The 12,913-nt window shown below is 35.4% G+C and overlaps 1 protein-coding gene and 1 long non-coding RNA gene across 2 annotated transcripts in view; one reads left to right on the top strand and one right to left on the bottom strand.

The window, feature by feature from the left end:
- Positions 1-12,913, bottom strand: part of LOC309873033 — a 697,683-nt gene that overhangs the window by 642,549 nt on the left and 42,221 nt on the right. The gene's annotated exons all lie outside the window — the stretch shown is intronic.
- On the top strand, positions 3,957-4,889 carry LOC309872914 (olfactory receptor 4C11-like; the record flags this gene model as incomplete). The annotated part of the gene is made up of 1 exon (XM_082747884.1): positions 3,957-4,889. One exon carries the CDS (start codon positions 3,957-3,959, stop codon positions 4,887-4,889), a length of 933 nt encoding a protein of 310 aa, XP_082604010.1.

Genomic DNA, 12,913 nt, shown 5'->3' with positions numbered 1-12,913 from the left:
TTTATGTTTAAAAAAAGCTCATATTTTATAACAGGTTTATATTAACAGGGAAATGGTGAAAAAGAGATTTCCCACTTGCTCTGTGCTCAGTTTCCTCTACTACCATCTTACATAGAAGTATACATTAGTTCACAAGTAATTGACTTCATGGGAACCCATTATTTTTAACCAACAACCATATTTTATTCAGATTACTTTCACTAATGGCATTTTTCTCCTCCAGAATCTCATTCAGCATACCACATTAAATTCAGTTGACATATCCTCTTCAGCACCTCCAGACAGTGAGTTATAGATACTCTTTTATTTATTTCAAGTACAATTAACATACAGCACTTTATTCCTTTTAGGTGTATAAAATAATGATACTACATTTCTATAGCTAATGCAGTGTCCATCATATAACTCTTCTCAACTGTTTTTTGTTTTTGATGAACTTGACTGTTTTGAGAAGAACTAGTGAGACGTTTTACATAAAAACCTTCACTTGGTGTTTGTTTGATATTTTACTCAAGATTGGACAGGGTTATGGTTATTAGGAGAAAGATCACAGAGGCCAAGCTTCATTTGCATCAGACCATCCCAGTGGGTACATACTTTCAATGTGACTCAGCACAATTGATGTTAACCTTGACCACCTGGTTAAGGTAGTATTTTCCACATTTCTCCTCTCTAAAATTACTCCTTCCATCCCAATGCACAGTGAGCCTTTTGGAAGGAACTCATTTGTGTTCACTCTACAAATAAGAGACTGAGAATTAGCCTACACTCCTTTGAGAGAAGAGTAACTGCAGTATCATTAGGGTTTCTTTTATTATGGGAGATTTGTCTAGTTTCCCCTATTGATTACTTATTTAAGTGTTTAATATCATTATAAACTTGTGGATTATTTAAACTATGAGTTACATTTCAATTCAGTGTCACTTATTTTGTTCCTTAATTTTTTCCAGCTTTTGTCACCAAGGGCTCTTCACATTGCTCTTGTGTCCCTTTGCCATATTCTCATCACAGTGTGTGTGTGTGTGTGTGTGTGTGTGTGTGTGTGTGTGTGTTTGCACTTCCTTATCTTCCATCACTCCAAGATGCTCCAGTTCATCTTGTACATCCCCCGCCCTAGACCTAGAATCAGCCATTTACTTAAGAAATTCTGTTCATTTTCTTGGATAATGGTATCAAGAACCATGTCCTGGCCACTAGATCACTAGGTAATCACTGTTTTTATTATTATTTTTTTTTATTTTAGCCAAACAACATCCTTTATGGCCCAAATAATCACCTTTAATTTCAAGAAGAGATCACCTTTTTCCCATAATCTGTTAATACATATCAAGAATTAAGTTCTTTACTACTTCTAGCTCAGGATTCTTAATTAAAAAAGAAGGAGGCAAAAAAGGAACAAAAAAAAAAAATAGGAAGGGAGATTTCAGGTAATTACCTTCCCTAGACTCCAATATTTTGCATCACTCATGTTTAAATACCACAGCAGGAAAGGAAAAACGGGGAGCATTTTCTTTCCAGTCAACATTCCATGTAAGATTTGATTTCAGAAAGTGTAGGGTGCATCCAAGACCAGCTTCTTCAGGCATGCAAGTGAGAACCTGAGCTTCAGTGACATCAAATGAGATCAGACAAAATTTTAGAAACATCTTTTTTCTTTTTCTTTTCTTTTTTTTTAAGATTTTATTTATTTATTTGACAGAGAGAAATCACAAGTAGACAGAGAGGCAGGCAGAGAGAGAGAGAGAGGGAAGCAGGCTCCCTGCTGAGCAGAGAGCCCGATGCGGGACTCGATCCCAGGATCCTGAGATCATGACCTGAGCTGAAGGCAGTGGCTTAACCCACTGAGCCACCCAGGCGCCCCCCCCCCCTTTTTTTTTTAAATTCTCATCTGAGCAAAGAATAACCAAATTACCTTTAGAAGAAAGAAGAACTGAACATCCTAACCTTCAGGTAAACTCTTATCAAAGCTGATAAGATTAGTTTTAGGGATTAACATAACTGTGTATCTAACTCAGAAAATTAATCTGATCAATGTCACAGTATGCATCTGACACATAAAAGCCATTTGAGGAAGGAAAGAAAGTTTAGAGGTTTTTCTAGACATAGATTACAATGGAAACTGAGAACACCGAATAATAGAAATGCACAACAGCAACTGGTGGAGACATAAGCAAATAGAAATAATACCTATTGGAATGTCCAGGGAAGTGCTCCATGGAGATAATGATTTTACTTGGGATGAAGGAGGCATCCCTTTTTGGTGTAAGTGAGTATTGGATGTGACTGAAAACTATTGGATTTTATCAATAGGAAAGTCTCCTAGATCTTTCATTTCCTTTTTAATACTTATTAATAAGTATGTACTTTTTCCCTAGATGATAAATTTAGCAGTAAACAGGATGCCTCTCTTATGTTGCTCCCTTTAAATGTAAGCCTCTCATATATATGATTATGTGAACTATATAAATGTCTCAGTCTGTATCTCTATTATATAGATAGATGAATAGCTCTGGATGGATAGAGGATAGATAGATGATGATAGATGATTGATAGATAGATGATAAATACAGCATATATCAATAAGTAGTTGGGTGGATAAAAAGATAGATATCTTTTTATAATATTTAACTGTTAGAAACCAAGGACAAGTTTTCATTCTTGTTTGCCAAAAAGTTGGACAAAGAGCATATCTGGCAAAAACCTAAGAGTGCAGAGAAATCATACTGATTAGCAGTGTGGTTGGGGCATAATGTGGTTAAGAGCCATGAGTCCAGAACTGTCTCTACAGTGACTCACCCTCTGACACAGACATTTAAATCTTACGCTGATCTGAGGAATCTTGCTGTCCCTGCAGCCTATGTCAGAACACAGTTGTCATGAACCTTATGAACCACTAATATACCAAGGTGATTAATAAATCAACCACTAAGAGGAGGTATTTAAAAGCCTTATTTTTAATGCAGCATCATTATGATGTATTTTCAACAAATAAAAGGGGTATTTTAAAATGGTAAGTAATCCTTTATATTGTATAATATAAAAAATGAAAAAGTTTATGATATAAACTGAATTTAAAACTCTAAACAACTAGAAATTATTGAGAGTTAAAGTACAGGAGATAAACAGTCAAGCTAACAGATTAAAATAAATTTCATAATGGATTGGACCAAATGACTGAATGTTCACAGCTTAAATATTGTTTGTTTCTCTTTTGTTGTCTCTCTCTCTCTCTCATGTTCGTCTCCCTTTTAGGTGTCATTATGGAAAACACTATCAAAAGTTTCTACATAATTCCTTGATTGTTCAGAATACTTACTAGAAAATACTTCATAACTGAACTACAAGGCTCAAATAGTGTGAATGAGCAGTATGTAAATATTGCATGAGTTGTCTCCATTTTGCCACATCCTGTCATTATAGGTCCTTGCTGTAAACTAAAGAGAAGCCTTCACTTCAGAAAGATACCATCTCATACCTATCTCCTAGATTGTTTATTATGCCTAAAGAATTACATACACTTTTATTATTGACGTATTTCATTGCTTCCGTAAGCACTCAGGTGAATAGATTGTGAATAGCTATTATGATTCCCACCTTATTCAGAAGAAAACAACACAGAAGGTAAGGGATTACACACTGATAATTGACACATCCATGATCATATGGATTTGAACTCCAAATGAAATAGTCATTTAATAATACTTTTTTAAAAAAGATTTTATTTATTTATTTGACAGACAGAGATCACAAGCAGGCAGAGAGGCAGGCAGAGAGAGAGGAGGAAGCAGGCTCCCCGCTGAGCAGAGAGCCTGATGTGGGACTCGATTCCAGGACCCTGAGATCATGACCTGAGCCGAAGGCAGCGGCTTTAACCCACTGAGCCACCCAGGTGCTCCAATAATACTTTTTATCTGTAGATTATTTCTAACTTCCATTTCTCCACTTTGCCTGAAACAATGCAACACAACAACAGCGTAACTGAGTTCATACTGTTAGGATTGACCCAAAATCCCATGAGGCAGAAAATGGTATTTGTAATATTCTTCATTTTTTATGTGGGAACCATGGTAGGGAATTTGCTTATTATTGTGACCATCAAGTACAGCCCTACACTTGGGAGCCCCATGTACTTTTTCCTATTTTATTTGTCCCTTACAGATTTCTGCTTCTCAACATCCATAGCCCCCAGACTACTTGTGGATTCACTCTCTGCAAAAAAAATCATAACGTACAATGAGTGCATGACTCAAGTCTTTGCCCTACATTTATTTGGCTGTATGGAGATCTTTGTGCTCATCTTCATGGCTGCTGATCGTTATGTGGCCATCTGCAAGCCCTTACATTACCCAACCATCATGAGACGACAGGTCTGCACCATCCTTATTATTCTTGCATGGATAGGGTCTTTTATCCATTCTATAGCCCAGATTATCCTGGCCTTGAGACTGCCTTTCTGTGGACCCAATTTGATTGATCATTACTGCTGTGATTTGCAGCCCTTGCTGAAACTTGCTTGCATGGACACCTATAGGATCAACTTACTGTTGGTGTCTAACAGTGGGGCCCTTTGCTCAAGCAGTTTTGTGATTCTGATAATCTCATATATTGTCATCTTGCATTCCTTGAGAAATCATAGTGCAGAAGGAAGGAAAAAAGCTCTCTCAACTTGCACTTCTCACATCATAGTAGTAATCTTATCCTTTGGTCCATGTATATTCATATATACACGCCCCCCAACCACTTTCCCCATGGACAAGATGGTGACTGTATTTTATACTATTGGGACCCCTTTTCTCAATCCACTCATCTACACCCTGAGGAATGCAGAAGTAAAAAATGCCATGAGAAAGCTCTGGCATATCAAAATTACCTCAGAAAGCAAAAGATGAATTGAGGACTTTGGTTGATCACTTAACCTATACACATATCAAATACAATAGTGTATATCTTGACTTGTTGGATGCACTCTAAAAAGGACAGCTGATTTCCTTTCCTTTATGTGTACTTCTGTCCTCAAACTAGTAGCTTCCCTCATAATGCCAGCCTGGTTCTTACTTTACCTGAGAGCTCAACTCTGACACTATGGATTATGAAATACTCCTCACATCTCAGTCTACACTCTGTTTTGGTAAAGAGAAATATATGTATACAATCACAACTTTTCAAACAATAAACAGCCAGAAAGAATGAAAGAAAGGACAGAAAGAAGGAAGGAAGGAAGGAAGGAAGGAAGGAAGGAAGGAAGGAAGGAAGGTAGGTCAGTCAGTCTTGTTCTCTATGACTTGCATTTTTCTCTAAAGCACATTTCATTTAAGGTATCCAACTTTCCCTTGAGCACATTCAGGGCAAAGGAGCTAACTGTGAGTCAAGAAGTTCTTTTCATTATATCAATAGATTATCTTGAAAAAAGTTTCATCCTATTGAAAAAAGGTGCTCTCTGTCTCTCTTTCTCTCTCTCTCTCTATATATATAAATGAATATATGTAATTTTTTTCTTATACAATTGCTTTAATGTTTCCTTTGACTATTAGGATAACATAGGCATTATGTATAGGATTTTCTAAATGTAGTATTACAAAGGCATTATGATATTCAGATAATTTCTATGATTTTTAAATGGGGCTACAGCAAGAGACTTCTACAACTCTAAGAGGGAAATAAGTAAAACAATTTATGCTGTCAAGAGTAAATAAGAATTTACAATACACCATAGATACAACATACTATCTAAGAATGAAGTACAGAAAGGTAAGAACAACCTTAAAGGAAAAAAAAAATGTATATAATTCTATCTAAAATTGGGTTGTATCAATGGAATAAAAGAAAAGTTTGAGAGGCATTCAGAAATACTCAGTATCCTTGTATATAGTTAATGGAGTGTGAAAAAATTTACTTTTGCAGCAAGAAGCCATTTTCTTTTTCTGTTGGTGCCACATTACTAAAGGGGTAGTGTGCATTATCAAATTAGAATAGCCAATAGAATTTGAGGTTCATAGTGAGCAGAGCAGATTCACAGCCATGCCTTGAATAAAGGCATACCAGGGGTTGTATCATGAACTTCTAAAATTCATTCATTTCAGAGAATACAAAAAACTAACTCAAAGGGATACATGCATGCCAAGGTTATAGCATCATTTATCGGTAATGAACAAATTGTGGAGATAGCTGTAGTGTCCATCAAATGATTAATTGAAAAATATATGGTATATTTAGGTATATGGTATGTTTAGATAGATAAATACATTATAGATAATAGATAGATAGGTAGATATAATGGCATATGATTCAAATATCAACAAGAATGGGAAGTGAGGTCTTGCCATTTCCCATGAAAAGGGTGGAGCTAGAAAGTAGTATGCGAGGCAAAAGCAGTCAGTGAGAGAAAGATAAACACCATATGATTTCACTCATGTGAAAATTAGGAAACAAAACAAATGAGTATAGGAAAAAATAGAGCAAGGGTGTCAAATCAACAAACAGATTCTTAAATATAGAGAACAAACTGATGGTTACAAGGGTAGATGGGTAGGAGGACAGGTGAGATATGTGATGGGCATATAGTAGTACACTCACTAAATTTTACACTTGTAACAACTATTACACTGTATATTACCAAACTGGCATTGAAACAAAAACTTAAATACATGCATCATACATACATACATACATACATAATAAATAAATAAAATTCATTTATATCAGTGTATTCAAGCATACCAGATCTTTAGTAACTGCTTTACGATTCCATTTCAGTTTTGACCCTGTTATTTACCTGGAAAACATTTTTAATACCCATAGTTTCCTCCTGTCAAAGATTGTTTTAAAATAAATACATTAAAATATCATGTTTTCCGTGTTCTCATTACTTGTTGCTTTTGGGAATATTACAAAGCTTAGTGACTGCACTAGTGTCCTAAAGTTGACATGTTAACATATAAAATTATATACATATTTCAGTTGTACAACTTGGTTTTTCATATACATACAATGTTTAAAGATCACCACAATCTAATTAGCACAACAGACTTATCTATATAGTTACCAGTGTGTGTGTGTGTGTGTGTGTGTGTGTGTGTAAGAAGATTTCATTTAACATCAATTGTTTCTGCAATTTCAAGTATGCGTTATGATGTTGTTAGCAATAGTGACCATGCTATATATTTGATCTCTGGAACTTATTCTTTCTATTCAGTTGAGTCCTTGCACCCTTGGGCCAACATCTCTCCATTTCCCCCAATCTCTGGCCCCTGATAAACACCATTATACTCTGCCTCTGTGAATTGAACGATATCATTTCCACATGTAAGTGAGTTCATGCAGTATTTCTCTTTCTGTGTCCCAATGTTTCAGTTAAGATAAAGTCCTTCAGCTCCATCTATGTTATGGCAAATGGCAGAATTTTCCTCTATTTAAAGTCTGAATAGTATAAGTCTCACATTTCCTATATTGATTCATCAGTCAGGGATGAGGTTGTACCCACATCTTGGCTACTGTGAATAATGATGCAATGAACCTGGGAACACAGATCACCCTTCACAATCATGATTTCTGATTCTTTGGATATCTACCCAAAGGAGAGATTGAAGGATCTTCGTTCTCCTTTTACTTCTTGAAGGAACCTTTATATTCTTTTCCATAATGACTGTATAAATTTATATACCATTCACTAATATACAAGGATCCCTTTACTCTACATCCTCATTAACATTTCATATCTCTTGTGTTCTCAATAATTGTCAGTCTAACAGATGTGAAGTGATATGTCATTATGATTTTGATATGCATTTCCCTGAAAATGAGTGTTGTTGAGCACCATTTTTTGTACTTGTTAGCCATCTGTGTATCTTTGGGAAAAGGTCTATTCAGTCCTCTGCTTACTTTGTAATCAGAAGAGATGAAGGAGATCTCCATTGCTTCTGCTCAGTTTTCCTCTGAACCTGAAACTGCTCTAAAAACAGTCACCTATTAAAAAGATGTTAAGAAGAACACAAAATTTAGTATTAGGCAAACTCCATCTATTCTATTAGCTCAGAAAAATATAGAAAAGAAATAAAACAAGTTAAAAAGGGGAAAGAAAAGTCAACTAGAATAAGATGAACTTATTCCCCCAAATTGAATAACCACATTAAAGGCAAATACACTGCACTTGAAAGAAAGAAGTTGACACAATAGACAGAACAATCTTTAACTAAGAAAAGTAATGGACTGATGATAAACTTGTCAGTATGATAAATCCTGGAATAAAGAGACCATGCAGTATGAGGAAATGTGTGGTTCAATTTGCATGAAGCTATAGAATAGACAACACTAAGAGTGACAGGAATGAGGACAATAGCTGCATCTGAGTGAATTAACTGGAAAGGAGCATAACAGCATAATCAGAGTTAATGAAAGTATTCTAAATTTTGAATTTGTTAATGGCTTTGTGTGTATATATATTTATTAAAATGCATCAAACCATATACTTTAAAGGTCTGCTATTCATTATATATAATATTTGTCTCAGAGAAAGAATTTATTACTAAAAAACATAAACAAACAAAACCTTACAAATATATGTTAAAAAAACTTCCTATCAAATACAGTGAAAAAGCAGAACAGTGCCTGAGATTTCACCAAAATGAAAAATATTTATACAGAAAATTATGTCATCAAATAAGTCTTAAGCCAACCCACATATTGGGAGAAAATACTTGCAAATCATGAATCTGAAAAAGAACTTGTTTTCAGATATATTAGTTGTATAAAAAACTTAACAATACCTATTAATCATTTAAAAAAACAACTTGTAAACTGGCAATATATACCAAAAACTGTATCTCCACAAAAATATACAAATGGCCAAAGAGCGTGAGAAAGGTTTAACACCTTTAGATAACACGAAACACAAACCTCAGCTATAATGAGATAAACGTTCCATCCACTAGGATGTCTAGAATTTAAAAATAAATAAATAAATAAGAATCAAAACAAAAATAAGACAGTATCTAGTTTGTTTGTTTTTTTCCAGTGTACTAGAATTCATTGTTTATGCACCACACCCAGTACTCCATTCAATATGTGCCCTCCATAATATCAACCACCAGGCTCACTCAACTTCCCATGTCCCGACGCTTTAAAACCCTCAGGTTGTTTTTCAGGGTCCATAGTCTCTCGTGGTTCATTTCCCCCTCCAATTTCTCTCAACTCCCTTCTCCTCTCCATCTCCCCAATGTCCTCCCTCTTATTTCTTATGCTCTACAAATAAGCAAAACCATATGATAATTTACTCTCTCTGCTTGACTTATTTCACTCAGCATAATCTCTTCCAGTCCTATCCATGTTGATACAAAAGTTGGGTATTCATCCTTTCTGATGGAGGCATAATACTCCATAGTGTATATGGACCACATCTTCCTTATCCATACATCTGCTGAAGGACATCTTGGTTCCTTCCACAGTTTGGTGACTGTGGCCATTGCTCCCATGAACATTGGGGTGCAGATGGCCCCTCTGTTCATTACATCTGTATCTTTGGAGTAAATACCTAGTAGTGCAATTGTAGGGTCATTTGGCAAGCTCTATTTTTAATTTCTTAAGCAATCCCCCACACTGTTTTCCAAAGTGGCTGCACCAAGTTGCATTCCCACCACAGTGTAAGAGTTCCCCTTTCTCCACACCTCTCCAACACACATTATTTACTGTCTTGTTAATTTTGGCCATTCTAACTGGTGTAAGGTGGTATCTTAATGGGATTTTTATTTGAATTTCCCTGATGGCTATTGATGATGAACATTTTTTCATGTGTCTGTTAGCCATTTGTATGTCTTATTGGAGAAGTGTCTGCTCATGTCTTCTGCCCATTTTTGACATAATTATCTGTTTTGTGTGTGTTGAGTTTGAGGAGTTCTTTATAGATCCTGGATATCAGCCTTTTGCCTGTACTGTCATGTGTGGATATCTTCTCCCATTCTGTGGGTTGCCCTATTGTTTTGTTGACTGATCCCTTTGCTGTGCAAAAGCTTTTGATCTTGATGAAGTCGCAAAAATTCATTTTCGCTTTTGTTTCCTTTGCCTTTGGAGACATATCTTGAAAGAAGTTGCTGTGGCTGATATTGAAAATGTTACTGCCTATGTTCTCCTCTAGGATTCTGAAGGATTCCTGCCTCATGTTGAAGTCTCGTATCCATTTTGGGTTTATCTTTGTGTATGTTGGAAGAGAATGGTCGAGTTTCATTCTTCTACACATAGCTGTCCAAATTTCCCAGCACCATTTATTGAAGAGACTGTCTTTTTTTCACTGTATATTTTTTCCTGTTTTGTTGAAGATTATTTGACCATAGAGTTAAGGGTCCATATCTGGGCTCTCTACTCTGTTCCACTAGTCTATGTATCTGTTTTTATGCTGGTACAGTGCTGCATTGGTGAACACAGCTTTGTAGTAAAGCTTGAAATCAGGCAACATGATGCCCCAGGTTTGTTTTTTTTTTTCAACTTTTCCTTAGCAATTCAAGGTCTCTTCTGATTCTATATACATTTTCAGATTGTTTGCTCCAGCTCTTTAAAAAATATCAGTGGAATTTTGATTGGAATGGCATTGAAAGTATAGATTTCTCTAGGCATATAGACATTTTAACAATGTTTATTTTTCCAATCCATGAGCATGGAATGGTGTTCCATCTTTTTGTGTCTTCTTCAATTTCTTTCATGAGTGTTCTGTAGTTCCTCAAGTACAGATCCTTTACCTCTTTGGTTAGGTTTATTCACAGGTATCTTATGGTTCTTGGTGCTATAGTAAATGGAATCAATTCTCTAATCTCCCTTTCTGTATTTTCATTGTTAGTGTATAAGAAAGCCACTGATTTCTGTACATTGACTTTGTATCCTGCCACGTTGCTGAATTTCTGTAAGAGTTCTAGTAGTTTGGGGGTGGAATCTTTTGAGTTTTCCATATAAAGTATCATGTTATCAGTGAAGAGAGAGTCTTACTTCTTCATTACAAATTTGAATACATTTTATTTCTCTTTGTTATCTGATTGCTGTTGCTAGGACTTCTAATACTATGTAGAACAAGAGTGGTGAGAGTGGGCATCCTTGTCGTGTTCCTGATCTCAAAGGGAAGACTTCAACTTTTTTCCATTGAGGATATTTGCTGTGGGTTTTTCATAGATAGATTTGATAAAGTTGAGGAATGTTCCCTCTAACCCTATACTTTGAAGCGTTTTAATCAGGAAGGGATGTTGGATATTGTCAAATGATTTTTCTCCCTCAATTGAGAGGACCAGGTAGTTCTTCTCTCTTCTCTTATTTATTTGTTCTATCACACTGATTGATTCGCGAATGGAGAACCATCCTTGTAACCCAAGGATGAATCCTACCTGGTCATGGTGTATAATCTTTTTAATGTGCTGTTGAATCCTATTAGCTAGGATCTTGTTGAGACTCTTGGCATCCATATTCATCAGTGATATTGGTCTGAAATTCTCCTTTTTGGTAGGGTCTTTGCCTGGTTTGGGAATCAGGGTAATGCTGGCTTCATAAAAAGTGTCTGGAAGTTTTCCTTCTGCTTCAATTTTTTGAAACAGCTTCAAGAGAATAGGTATTATTTCTTCTTTGAAAATTTGGTAGAATACCCCAGGGTATCTGTCAGGTCCTGGGCTCTTGTTTTTTGGCAGGTTTTTGATCACTGCTTCAATCTTGTTAATAGATATCAGTCTTGATATCTATTAACAGTTAAGAGATATCAGGTTGTCAGTTTCTTCCTGGTTCAATTTTGGGAATTTATAGTTTTCCAGGAATGCATCCATTTCATCTAGGTTGCTTAGCTTATTGGCATGTAACTGTTAATAATAATTTCTGATGATTGTTTCTATATCTTTGGTGTTAGGAAATTTTCCCTTTTCATTCATAGTTTTATTAATTTGGGCCTTTTCTTTTGGATTAGTTTGGCCAATGGTTTGTCGATCTTATTGATTCTTTAAAAAAAAAAAGCTTCTAATTTAATTGATGCATTCTACTGTATCTCTAGTTTCTATCTCATTAATCTCTGCTCTAATCTTGATTATTAACCTTCTTGTGTGAGGAATTGGCTTAATTTGTTGTTGATTCTCCAGTTCTTTAAGGAGTAGAGACAGCTGGTATATTCTGGATTTTTCAATTTTTGGGAGGGAGGTTTGGATGGCTATGTATTTCCCCCTTAATACCACCTTTGCTGTATCCCATAGGTTTTGGACTGAAGTGTCTTTATTCTCATTGGTTGCTATGAATTGTTTAAGTTCTTCTTTGATTTCCTGGTTGATCCAAGCATTCTTAAGCAAGGTGGTCTTTAGTTTCTAGGTGCTTGAGTTCCTTACAAATTTTGCTTGTGGTTGAGCTCCAGTTTAAAAGCATTGTGATCTGAAAATATGCAGGAAATAATCTCAATCTTTTGGTGTTGGTAGAGCCCTGATTTGTGACCCAGTATGTGGTCTATTCTGGAGAAGGTTCCATGTACACTTGAGAAGATTGAGTATTCTGTTGTTTTAGGGTGGAATGTTATATATATATATATATATATATATATATATATATATATATATATTCCTTTTGATCCAATGTGTCATTCAATGGTCTTGTTTCTTTATTGATTTTCTGCTTGGATATCTGTCTATTATTGAGAGTGGCATCATAAGATCTCCTACTATTAATGCATTCATATCAATATGAATTTTTATCTTGATTATCAGTTTTCTTATGTAATTGGCTCTCAAATTTTGGGAATAAATATTTACAATTGTTAGATCTTCTTGGTGCATAGTCCCTTTAAGAATTATGTAGTGTCCTTCTGTATCTCTGACTACAGTCTTTAGTTTAAAATCCAATTTATCTGATATGAGAATCATTACCCCAGGCTTCTTTTGAGGCCGAGTGGCATGAAAGATGCTTCTCTAGCCCT

This window comes from Mustela nivalis (assembly GCF_964662115.1).
Source record: "Mustela nivalis genome assembly, chromosome: 9".
Taxonomy (NCBI): Eukaryota; Metazoa; Chordata; class Mammalia; order Carnivora; family Mustelidae; genus Mustela; species Mustela nivalis.
The sequence above is the reverse complement of the archived record's forward strand: the minus strand, read 5'-3'. Positions and strand labels throughout refer to the sequence as shown.